The sequence below is a fragment of the Chiroxiphia lanceolata genome, chromosome 2 (assembly GCF_009829145.1).
Source record: "Chiroxiphia lanceolata isolate bChiLan1 chromosome 2, bChiLan1.pri, whole genome shotgun sequence".
In the NCBI taxonomy this organism is placed as follows: Eukaryota; Metazoa; Chordata; class Aves; order Passeriformes; family Pipridae; genus Chiroxiphia; species Chiroxiphia lanceolata.
Genome location: NC_045638.1, coordinates 77,363,910 through 77,377,351, shown reverse-complemented (window position 1 = coordinate 77,377,351; position 13,442 = coordinate 77,363,910). Strand labels below are relative to the sequence as shown.

General features: G+C 38.4%; 1 protein-coding gene across 1 annotated transcript in view; it reads left to right on the top strand.

The window, feature by feature from the left end:
• GRIA4 (glutamate ionotropic receptor AMPA type subunit 4) overlaps window positions 1–12,640 on the top strand; it is a 220,797-nt gene extending 208,157 nt beyond the window's left edge. The window contains 2 exon segments of the mRNA XM_032681175.1: window positions 4,745–4,879; window positions 11,498–12,640. Of these exon segments, the coding sequence (XP_032537066.1) occupies window positions 4,745–4,879; window positions 11,498–11,662 (300 nt within the window). The 3' untranslated portion in view covers window positions 11,663–12,640.
• The last annotated feature ends 802 nt before the right edge of the window (window positions 12,641–13,442 follow it).

Genomic DNA, 13,442 nt, shown 5'->3' with positions numbered 1-13,442 from the left:
AGTGAAAAGTGGGAATTGCCTCATCCATGCTGGCCATTGCCATTGAGTTCTGTTATATAGTGAGGATAGCATGGGAATTTTAAGTGTGAAATTGATTGTTTTTCATAAAGGAAAACCTGAGAACTTCCTTGGAGAAACAATGCAGAAGGAACTGCAGTTGCAAAGAAGAAAAAAGTCCCTGCCTGATTCAGGCTTTATATGCCTAAACTGTTAATGCTGAAACAAAAAGAAGCAAAGGACAAGTGTCTGTTTTCTGACGTGTTCCCACCTTGCTGCTGGTCTTGATAGTTTATATCTAGTCCTAGTTATCATTTCAATCCATTTAATCTGCAACAACTCTACAGGCTTCTGATTTTCCAAGTGAGAACAGTACCTGTATGCTCCTTGTATTCGTCATAACCAGCCCTTTTACGCTGATGGGATTTAGAAACACTAAAATGTGGCTCAGTGCCAGTGCATGACATGTTACAGATGATAGCTAGCCAAATAATATATCTTATTTTGCATTTGTACTAGAAGCAAACAGAGGATCATGTTGACAGGCAACTTGCCAGCACCCCAAGCTGCTACCCACTCATTTCACAGCTGTGGGACTCTCATATTCCACTATCAACCTGCACAGCCTGCTGCCAAGAAGCCTGAAGGCAAAATATAAGTTTGAATACTGGAAAAGAGCGAGAAATGGGCATTTTCAGTTCTAGAAGCAGAGTATTCCATATGAATTAAATGTGTGGGGTTTGGAAAGCGGATGAAGCTCTTACTTTGCTTAGAGGGATCACTTGAGAGTACCTGAGAAATCTTCTCACACAAGTGTGTCTGGCAAAAGTAAAATTCCTCAAGAGTAAATGAGGAGACAGGCATCTGAACATCATCCTTTGTTAAAACTAATCTAAGCCCACCATTTGGAGGTACCTACCTTTTCCCCTTAACTACAGGGAGGCCGGTACAGACAGACAAAGCTTGGGGCATAATTTAGAGATGAAAAAATTCAGGTGAGGTGAATCCCCCCTTTAGGTACATACACAAGGAATAACCAGAATGTATGAAGAGACAGATCCCTAAAGCTGAGAATAGCTTACAGGGTTCAGAAGCGGTTATTTATGGTTTAAATATATATACAAACGTGCACAAATATATTAATACATAAGCACTTGGGGATTTCCAGTTAAAGCAGTTATAGAGTGCAACAAGCCCCTTTCTCTTCAATGGTAACTATCTTAGAAGATTCAGTTACACTATACTAATTAATGTTTGCACTGTTTATTTATTTATTAAGTCTTGAATTTGTGAGTTAACATTTTAGTAACGGATTATGTCATATTATGAGAGATTAATTTTCCCATAGGAATCTGCTGGCACACACAGGATCAGGTCCCATGTCATATACCATCACGAGAAGGCTATCTATCACATGCCATTTCTGTTTATCTGCCTGCTTCTCTGATATATGTTGTATTTGCATGCACACCTGCACATAAATAGATATCCATAGGCTACCACATTAAGAATTGGACAATGATTCAAAGTGGAAAGTACATCGAGTAAGTCTGGTAATAAATTTCATAGATTTTTAAAAAATAAACTGGTAGAACTGCATGAAGTGGGGCATTACTATAATACTCTGAGATTATTCACTGAGTTTAAGTAACTTCAGTGTAAATCCCAGGCACTTCATAACTTTGAGGCATCAAATTATGTTTAATTTCATTGTTTAACTCTATTATATCACCCACAGCAAATATCACCAGTAAAAGAAGCTACACTGATGTGAATAAGTGAGATTTAAGGAAAAACTTTGAATTTTAAAATAGTGTTGAAACAGGAAATGAAAATGAAAGCCTCACTGTCATGTTCTTAGCTGAAGATAAGGGTATCATTGTAGCTCTCCCTCTGAGTTCTTTGCATGCAGACCTGTCACAAGGCTGTGCCAAGTGTTTATGGGCAGCAAATTGCATGAAGCATCTTCTTTTCTTGCCAGGATAATTTTGAGGGCAGTAAATGAAATACCTATAGTCAAATCATATTATTAGTTTGTATGCATACAAACTAAGAATAGATTGAAAGCAAGGAACACAAATTAATGTTTCTTAAGTTGTATATCCACCTGTATTACATATATCTCTGAAGGGTATGTTGTTAATATGTCTAAGCCAATAGTTTTGGGTTCACAGTAATTGCATACTATTTATTTACAAATTTTCCCCAGCAGTATGTGCCTGTTACCTAAAGCGATGGAGCAGGTCCCGGTCATATGTCTGTCTCTAAACCTGGGCCAACAGTACATGACATAGCACCCACTGTGGCCTCTGCTCTGTCACTTTGCAATGCGATTCTATGTAGTTTTACTTGAATAACATAAAATAACATATATAATGTTATTTATGTTATTTTCCACGTGAAGAACTCCTGTAAACCTTGCCGTTTTGAAACTCAGTGAGGCAGGCGTCTTAGACAAGCTGAAAAACAAATGGTGGTACGATAAAGGTGAATGTGGACCCAAGGACTCTGGAAGTAAGGTCAGTCGCTACAGTTCGGGACCTACTATCGTGTTCACAAAGCGGTAGAGGAAGTAATAAACAAAATGACTTAGTAATAAAATAAGCAGCTGTAGACAGAACAAATCAGCTTTGGCCCATCTTGATGGGGGTCTCACTTTAATTTAAGGAAGCACTATTGCATTTTAAAGTCTTCAGTGATATATAAACATCATCCTACATGTTCAGAGCATCTCCTTGAAGAAATACAAGGCAGGTTTTTTGCATTTGGGAGAGGCAGACTGGATTAGTTGTTTCCTTCCTACCTGGAGGGGATGGACTTTTCCCATTGACTATTTCAGAAATGTCCCTTCACATCTTCTTTTGGAGGTGGCCTACCTCAGCATTTTTCTGAAAAGGAGAAATGCTGGCGGAAAGCATTGCCTTTCACTGCTGCCCAGGAAGATGGTGTCTGGTTGCCTTTCGGAATGGCCCTGGCTGCTTGAGGAGCTAAGGAGGACTTGAGCTTTGAAGTGAAAGACTTCAATAATTAATCACTTTCTACAGCTTCCAGTGTTCATCCTAATCCATTCCCAAACAGTAATACTGACAGCTCCAGGGAGTGGAGCCTCTTCTATTTCTCTCTGTTTGGGAACAGACCCAGAAGCAGGTATTTTCTGGTGGCTGGGAAGGACCACAGTCAGTTCCAGCCCTCAATTTGGAAAATCTGGCATTTTTTCACAGTGACTGACTCAGTGTCAGCCTGTGCAGCCACAGCTAAAATGAAAGAGTGACGGGGCCTGCTGCTTGCTGCCTGCACATCCTGAGAGTTACTCAGATAAAAGTAGCGTGGGAAGCAAGCTTTCAACACATTTTGCTTTTTCTGGCAAGTGCTTTGAAGAAAGGAGTGAAAACCAGTTAAGAGGATAACAGAGTACCCGTAAATGACAGCTGAGAAAGCCTCAACCCACCACCTACATTAGGGCAAATCTTTCTCAGTCCTGTTTCCTCTTTGTTTGCAAGCACAGTGTTAGCAATTGCCACCAGAGGAACAGCCATCTCCAACATATTCGGACTCCTCTTAGCCAGCTAAAAAGACAGACAAAGCAGAACACAGATATAAGCCCCAATCACCTCTGTACATCCATGGAAAATGTTACTGTGCTAATCTACTGATTACACAATAAATAGTGCCTCCTTAAATTAAATATCCAAATTTTTTGCATCTTCATAAGTTAAAATTTCATAGAGATTACAATCAGAATTTAAGTACTCTCCATACTTTAGCTAAAGATTATATAGTCTGCATAAGAATAAAGCTTTATAAGTATCTTAAGGCACACAATGTAGCATATGGAGTCAATCCTGAGAGAGTTCCTTGAGAACTATGCTAAAAATGCACAGGGATTTCAAGTCAAAAAAATGTGATTCATAACTCAGCAGTGAAGTATAGAGAAATGTAGAGTAGTAAATACATCCAAGAAGGCAATTGTTTGTAAAATTCTATATATTTAATAATTTGTTAAAGAAAGCTCTCACTGTTATCTAAATTATCAATAATGTGTAAAATTTTATAAATTGCTATTTAGAAGTATGCTGTTATTGAGCCTTAGTAGTCCATGGGCATGTTCCAGAACTGTATCTATAGTAAAAAGAACCAAAATGCAATAATAGGTAAGAGGCAAATATATCACAATGTGTATGGTACAGTGTGCACTGTCAGAGGAAGTGTTTGTTCAAAGAAAGAAATTAAGCCTCACATGTTATTTTCACCTGTCATTTAAGTATCAGAAGCTCAGTCTGGATCTTTTAACTTAACAGCAATGCCTACCACAAGTACACTTACTTGTTTTTGTAAAGATCAAGCAGAGTCTTGTCTGATATAAATGGATTTCTGGATTCCAAGGCTTCTGAAGAGCTTTACATAAATGCAGTTTCATATCAATGCTGAAATGTCCCTTAAAGAGAGCTAGACATGTCATTGCCTAATTCTCCACTTAATGGAAGCAATGCTTTGCAGTAAGCAAGCAATGACATCCTGATATGTTGGCAATAAACTTATAATACTTTTATGCCGACCAGGAAAACTAGTTGCTTAAAATATATTTTATAGATCCAGATAGGTCAAATTTTGGGAAAGTGTGTAGACAACTGTTGTTAAATTTCAGCTAAACAATGTTATTTATTTCCATTTCCAATGTTTTAATGTGTGGCTTGTGCTTCTGGGCATCTGTTTTCCAGGATTAACTGTGTCACTTCTGTTTTCCCAGGACAAGACGAGTGCCTTGAGTCTCAGCAACGTTGCTGGAGTCTTCTACATTCTGGTTGGAGGCTTGGGCTTGGCAATGCTGGTGGCTTTGATAGAGTTCTGTTACAAGTCCAGGGCAGAGGCGAAACGAATGAAGGTGGCAAAGAGTGCACAGACTTTTAACCCAACTTCCTCGCAGAATACCCAGAATTTAGCAACTTATAGAGAAGGTTACAACGTATATGGAACCGAAAGTATTAAAATTTAGGGGTAGGATTTAGGGCCTACTACAGCGAGTGGGTGATGCATCTTGTAACGCAGTGTTGTGACATGTCTGTCTAGTGGCGCTTGCTTCTGAACAGAGCTTTATATTTTGGAAAACTTCAGTGCAAAGTGGTTCAGTTCTTTTGGCTGCAGATGTACAGTATATTATTCTATGTTGCTAATAGACATCTGCATTGCAAGGAATTTTTAACATGAAAAATATGTTTTGAACAGCTCAAAGTTGTCGAATCAGTTGGAAGATGACAACTATTTGAAATTAGAAAGTATATATCCGGAGGGCCAGTGTTTAAGTGCTTGATTGGGTACTCTGTTTTGTCAAAGGTTTGCACTCTACTAGTGACAAATTGCTGCAAGCCTGTATCATTTGATGTTGGCCCTAACTGGAACTTCATTATAATCAAGATTTAGGATAGGCAATGTCACTGAACCATAGTTAACGTAATGGAAGAAAAGGCACTGTTACAAGAAGTCTAAATGTTGTTTTACCTTCTCTCCTTCCTCCCCTCCATGTCCCTTCAACCTCCCTTTGATACGTGTTTTATGCTAATTGTGCGGCACTTTTTTTTTCACAATATCCTGCTGCAGGTCAATCTTTGCCCACTCTTAAGAGTCACATAAAGTCACTAACCAGTGGATAGACCTTGATTATTGTCCTCAGCTTTCAATAACATACCCCTTACTTAGGTCAAGACTAGTGCATTTTAGATATTCACACAGTCATTTTAGAGGCTGAACAATTGATGCTGCCAAGCCGCATCCTGCATAGCTCTCCTGAGTAGGCATGCAGGGGTGGTTTACTAATGTACTTGCTTTCATCTGTACAGTGAGCATCTTGCCAACTAATGATTAGACAAATCAACACTCTGACCTTTGGAAATGGCACGTAGCAGCAAATTGAGCTTCTAAATATAACTTTTACATAGCTCCCAAGCTATATGGGCTGCTTTATACATGAATGTGCAGCTAGGACCCTACCCTGTTATGTTACCTAGAGCTCCCCTGCCCTTGCAAATAGCAAGCCACTGCTCTGTTAACAAAAAACTTGAGCTACATTTTCCTGAAATCACTGAGCCATCCTTATAGTGAAAGTAAGAAACAAAGATTTAGGGAAACAAGATGACGAATATAATACTTATGTTGCCACCTAGAAAAAAAAATTGTAGGAAACAACTGGAGATAAAATTATCATTTTTTATTTATTATTTATATAGCGCTGGAGTACACGGCGCTGTACAATAGGTGAAGTGTGCCAAACACATAACAGGTCCCTGTCCCGAGGAGCTTACAGCCTAAAGGCACAGCCGGTACAATACCGAACCATACAGTACAGAGCAAACACAGAGTGAGCAGAGAATGGTGTTTGAGCATGATAGCTGGAGCGCTGCGAGGAATAGGTGGGTTCTCGGGGGGCGAGGGAGGGGGCTTGTTGTACGCTGGCTGGGAAGTTGTCCCAAACATGCTGTTGCTGTGTAGTTTTCTTTTGTTCCTTGTTGTAGAAGAATCATGACCCTGGGTATATTTTAACCCTAACAGAGCTGCCAAATTTCCCCATGTAAAAAAAAAAAAAAAAAAAAAAAAAAAAATGTGATCCAGAGTAGGTGTCAGGAGGACTCTAAGGGTACAGGCCAGTGCTCATTACTATGAATTGGTAATCAAGACTTCAGATGCTTATATTAATCTCCCAAGTTCACTCCCTACTGTCAGGAATAGCGGTCTTAAAAAGAAGTAAACCTGTGCAAGTAACTGTGCAAAATGCAAATGAAGAGTGCTTTTTCCTTTACATTGTTTAGTGATGTGCTCATAACTGAGAGTGTCCCAAGGCTGGTATAAAAGTAAGAGTCGTAGAAAATATATTCCTTATCATGTTTACAGAATGCAATACATTCAAAACATAGTCTTAAAGAAAGCAAACAAAAGAATTAAGCTTTCATTCAAATACTGACCTGACCCGAACTGTCTGTGCACATTAAACATGGCATGACTTGACAATCCCCACAGTTCCCACACAGATCTGTGATTTAAGTGCAACACTATGATTATACTTGTAGAATTTTTTTAGCCTTAGTTTTTCTTATCATAAAAAAATAGACCTGAGTTTTATTTTTTAAGAAAATATCATTTTTAAGGAAAGATCGGCTTTCTTTAAAGCTTGAATTTCCATGGGACTTCTTGCAACATAGAGATTAATTTTTATAGGAAAAATACATTTAAAAGAACAGAAAAAAGATACAGGAATGTTGCATATTTTTAAATTGAAAATTCATGTTTGGGTCAGTCAAAACTTCTAGTAGTCACTTGAAAACATTTTAGGGTGCAGACTTTTAAAATTCACAAACAAATCACTAGGATTTTGAGCAAATATTTACAGACTTCTAAAATTCTTCATTCTGCTTATTTGATATAATATTTACCTGAAAAATTTCAGGTGGACTTCTTATAAAAATGCTTATACTCATATGTGGAAGACTGCCAAGGTCCAGCCATCCTCCCCTTGCCACAGAGGCAGTGAGGGGTACCTGTGTGCTGCACTCTGCACAGGATGACTATGCCATCTGTTGTTCATACATGTGCTAGTCATAAACTCCTGTTTAGCTGGGAGCAGTACAGAGCCCACAAAACTGGTTGCACATATTTCTGCAGAAATATGTCTGTCTTCTGCATTTTGAAACTTTCAATATGTTTATTTATCCAAGGAGTAAAGAGATCGTATTAGAACTAAAACTTGCTAATATGGAAAGATGCTTGGTGGTTCTAACCTGCATGAGTAACCAACATGCTGACTTTTTAAGCTAACATCAAATAGCTTTAATGGTATATGTTTTAAACTAATTTAAAATAGCTTAAATAATCCTCTATTAATATTCATTACCATGTTTTTGTTTTTATTTTAGTTTCAGCCAGTCAAACATGAGTTACTCCAGGGGAATTCACCTGCCTGCGAGGCAGCAGAAAATGAAGGGCTAGTCTGTATGTATGGGCTGGTCTATATGATAAAGGACTAATGTGTGGCATAGAGACATTCAAAAGGGATGATAGGCAGTTGCATCTGCTGAAGGCGGAGAAGGAAGTTTGCTTAAGGAGGGAACAAGCCCTTCCTATTCCCTGGGTCAGCAGTTTTCCGTTTTTGTGTATCCATAGTAAGCCCTTAGTATACAAGTGGAGCTGATGCCGAGAACAGTGCAGATCCTAACATCCCTCTCTCCAGCTGCTCTAGGGCAAAGCCCTATACTGAGTTCCTCACGCCAAACCCACAGACTTTTGAAGGGATTATCCCATTATCCAGCCAGCCACCACCACCTCCTCTCTATGGCTGCATCAGTGGGCCATGAAGCTCAGGAACCAGCTTCCAGCTCAGCTGTCTTCTCTTGCTCTCCTATCCCATGCTATTGTTTATAACTAATGACTGAAATTAATTACAAAACTACAAAAATCAATGAAAAACATTATTATTACAATTAACTACAAAAAAAGGTGAAGTGCTACAGGATGGCTCAGTAAATGTGTAGTGCAGTTATTTTAACTTGTATACTTTTAATTTCATAGTCAAGATAGAAAAATCCATTCAAAGTTCATCTTAGATATTTGTGCCAAAGACACCTTCATGTGATCCAAGTACTAGAGGAGTGTAAACAACAAAAGAACCCACACAGGCTAGGATATTTGTATTACATAGACTGAGGATATTAGTTTCCTAAATTCCCATCTCCCATTAGGAACAAGGCAGTCAGTGTTTTCACATGATTAATTCCACAACTAATTTAATCAAAACTAATGACAAATTTGAAAATACATTATCACTATTAACTGCATACAGTTACTGCTAAGAGACTTTCACAGTTTGGGTAATATTCACAGTACATACCAGGACTTTTCCCTCTAATCCCAGCTGCTCCGGAAACTGTTTCTGCAGCCAGGCCATAAATCTGAAATTGTAGCAGAACAATTAAGCAGAGTATTAGCCTGGCTTGTTACCTATAGCGTAGTTTAAAATACAAAGCAGAATCTTACCTGGTTGCTTGGCTTTATGGCACTGTCCCAAGTACAAGTTTGACCTGCTCTTCCTGGCTTTGTAATTGTCTGAGTTGTTTCTGTGGTGTGTTGCTGAGCTGTTGTTATCTCTGCCATGAGAGGAGAAGAGTTATTTTCTTGCAGTTTTTCTGCTCTTTTGTGGAAAGCTGCTGAGAAACTGTTATTCACGTTTAATTTTTTTTTTTTTTTGCGGGATCCTTTTTATTGTCTTTCTGTCCCAAGTGTGTTGTCAATGGCCAGAAAGCTATATAGACTGAGCTACTAAACCACAGTTACACACAACTCATATATCCCCTATAAATCTGTGCTCCCACTTAGATTTCCCAGTGGCAAACTCTGAATGGCCATGAACAGATAGCTGATCAACATAGTGGAGAGACTCTGGTACATAATGATGACTTTCTGTGAAATTTAGCACATCTGGAGTAAGCTGTCTCTTTTCCACCCAAGTTTGCTTTCTGATCTGGTTTGGACTCTCACCCTTCCCCCAAACTAAAGCCCCTTTGTTTTTCTTCTTGCCATCGACCAAAACATGTTCTGTGCACTTCTACAGAGAGTTACCAGTCCTCAACATCCATTTGCAACGGGACTCTAGACACGCACTACGTGGTTCTACACCACATTGCATTGTGTCTGTGCTTTGCAAATGCAGAGATTTTTATTTGCTGCTGGGAAGTAGTTTAAGTTTTTGGTACTATATAGGCCCAGGTTCCCACGCCCTCATTACCTCTGCTGCCCTTTTTGTATCTGGGTGTTGTTTGAGGTCAAGATATGTTTGTTAACAGTTCCTGTCACAAAGTACAGTGGCAGCAGGGAAACTTTTCAAAGGGTGACTTTGGGCATTGCAATTGACAATTACCAAAGTCAAGGTTTTTCTATATAAGGGGAATGCCATAATGCCCTCTGTAAACTGAGGCCTTTTCCCGAATTCAGATTACTTGTGAGGGCTGAAGCTTTTAGGGTAATTGATTTGGAAAATTACTTTTATATCCAAACCCCAGCTGTGCCACAACAGTCACTGTATTTTTGATAATTCCTTTTGAAAGAGATTCTGAGAGCAATACAACATTAGACTGGTGCATTTCCATAGAAGTGCACCAGAAGCAGTGGAAATGTTTGGGAGCTTTAAGGACTCTCCCTATCCCTATACACATGCACTCATATATAAAATGAACTTCACATATCAAACACCAGCTCAGAATTTCACTGCTGCCTGAGAAGGAGAAACTGGGCTCAGAGGGATAAAGTTTGAAATGCACTGATCAGTAATAAGGCAAATAAAAGGATATTATGATGTTTGTCATCCCTTTGCTCCTATGTGAATGCACCCTCCTGTCTCTGTTTTTTTCCAATTGGTATTTCAGACTGCATCCCTGCACACCGTGTACATGGGTTAGTTTCTTAGACTATAGCTTCTGCTGACTAGAAGTCAGATTTCCCCACTAATATCTTAACATGGTTATCTCTGAAATCTCTTTCAGTGTAGCGTAATTTGGGTGCCTGTTGTTTCAGGTGTCCTTGCTGCATTGTTTCAGCTTAGACACCTCCCATAATTTTAGTCATCTGGAAATCATTTACTCTAAACTAGTCATCTTGGCTTTTTCTGTTAACACATCAGAATGCTCTATTAGATTAGGTTACTAATTTTTGGGTGACTTAGCATAACTACAAATCTTTAAACAAATCCAGATTTTTTGCTTGAGTAACTTAGTCACTAAACAAGATATTTTATTCTGATTTATCTAAAAGTAAATATTTTAAAGTAAAAAAATTTAAACCTTCTTGTGGAAAACTTAGACAATGTAGAAAACTGTTTTTCCTTTCAATACATTAAACTTTCTTTGAAAGTTCTCACCTTCTCTAGTTGTAGGGAAATATATATATCTGAAGGAGATCTGAGGACAGTTCTCAGATTTCCTGATATTAAATATGTGCATGGTGAAAAGAAGTAATAATTTTTTTTTATGTGAACCATGGAATTGCCACAAAGATAGATGATCCGGCTATTGCAATTTTTAAACTGTTTTCAGTAGTTAGATTTTATGTTGACATTCCTAGTTGAAGGTCTAAGCCTATAAACACCTGTGCATGACTTTATTCACAGATGCAAATGCTGTCAGGTTCATAAAGGCCTTTTCACTGTATGTAAATATAGTTTGAAGAAGTTTAGATGAAGGTATTGCCTCATCAGTTAATTTCATTATCAAATTGAGATTTTATATTTAAATTAGTAATGATTTATTGTAATGAAATTTACCCTCAGAATTGCTAGTCTTTTTTCCTCAGTAGACTTAAATGCTATTTATTATTATTTATGATTATTACTATTTTTATATTTAATGTTAACATAAAAAATGCAGATGTCTAAAATTTAATATTTTGGTGTTTGCTGTGTTCTGGTTAGTTGAAGGATGGAAACATTATAACACTTTCCTCTTTTCTGCTTTTTCTTCAAACCCAGCTTACCTTTTCTGAAGCCATAAGAAACAAAGCCAGATTATCCATCACAGGGAGTGTGGGAGAAAACGGACGTGTATTGACTCCCGACTGCCCGAAGGCCGTGCATACTGGAACTGCAATTAGACAAAGTTCAGGATTGGCTGTAATTGCATCGGACCTACCATAAAAACCAAAAAAATAATTGAGTGCCTTAATTAAACTGTGTTGGTGACTGATGGGAACACAGCACAGACTGTAACGACATGGGAGTGTCATTGATGAACCAGTAATTTGGCTGAGAAAGGGAAGTACGTCCGAATGCGCCAGACATCATCAGCAACAATGTGTGCATGAGCTCAGCTCGGAAACCCAAACTCAGATTTTATATCAGGAAAATTCATAATTTAGTTTTGTTGGGGGGAGGGGGCTGGGAAGGGTGTATTAACAGCAACAAATTTCACTTGAGTGGACTTAAAACTAATAAGACTTGCCAATTTAGCGCATTAAACTGTGAAGAACATGCTCAGAAAGGACACCATTTTGGTCTTTGTCTTAAGAGAGAAAGAAAAATAGCTATAGAAGTCAATGAACATGCTAACCTGTGTCTCCAGAACATCAATATATACAATGGAAGAATACTCAGCTGTTCAGCTGTAGAAATGAATCACTAAACTGTGATAAAAAAAATAAATATGTAAATCCTGTGAAAAAAATAAAAGAAATTATTTACATTTTCTTTGGAAAAAGAGGAATATTGAAACATGCTTGCTTTTTAACTGATGTAAATTCAGTAGAGGACAACACAATTCTTTTTTCTAACCATCTTAGGGAAAAATCATTGCAATAATTGATATAAAATGCCATCACTGTAATAAAATTCAGAGAATTTTCTTTTTTTTATAAAAGTTGTTGGTCATCCTCTTGTTTGCTGTTACCTTCATTCTGTTCCATCATTCTGTGTTCAAAAGATTTGCATCTGTCTAATACAAGAAACAAAATGATAAAATGTTTAGAGTACTTCATCAGTCTGCAGTGTAGAATCAAAAGAGACTACGGGTCACTCATGTTACAGATATTATTTATAATCTTGTTCTGTGTAAGAAACTGTGGTTTTTGTACCCACCAAAAAGAATAAAACGACAAATGTTCTTATAATATTGACAGAGCTTGAGTTGTTTTCTGATCATTAGGGATGTCACTTGGAAAAAAAGAAAAGGTGGATTAGTACTTACAACAGGATGCAGTCTCTTATCAGCGAAAGTCTAAGTCCCTGCAGATTTTTTAAGTGCTTAAAGTCCATAGGGAGGAGGGACTCAAAGCAGCCAAAGTATTGTCTTGATTATTCACTAAATATTTTAGTTCTAATCACTAAAACCCTACCCAAGATGCTAGGGACCATTTAGTGTCTTCTGGTTAGGTCAAGGGACAGGATGCCAGGGAGCGGGAAAGTACAAATGACTCCTTCAGAGTGATGTGATAGATACAGCCTACTTGGTACCCAGCAACCTCAGTTTTCATCATCCAGCCTATCAGTAGCACACCAGGAAAAGACTAGCAGCCACCATTTGAATAAAAGCCAAATGTCGACAGGAGTAGGCATGTCTGTAGGTGCAAAGCTGCAGTAGGTTTGTTCTGTGAGGGTCATTCTCCTTGACCATACTAGACTTGGCAGTAATGTCCAAATCCAGCATATTGCCAGACCCCAGTCTGCAAATATGAGAAAACTTCGATTAATCATAGCTTCTAGTGCTCTCATGATTTTGCCAGGCTCATGAGGGGTCATGTTTCAATGGCTTACATTTCACCAAAGCCTTGTGCTGGTGCTTATCTCGACCCCCAGGGCTCTCACGAAGCAGAGTGTGGGCGCTGGATGGAGCCTAACGTTGCCCAGCAGTGACCGACTCTCAGCAACTGCCACAAAGGATGACCAAAGGCACTTCTGAGATGATACTTCTTCTGTGTGATAC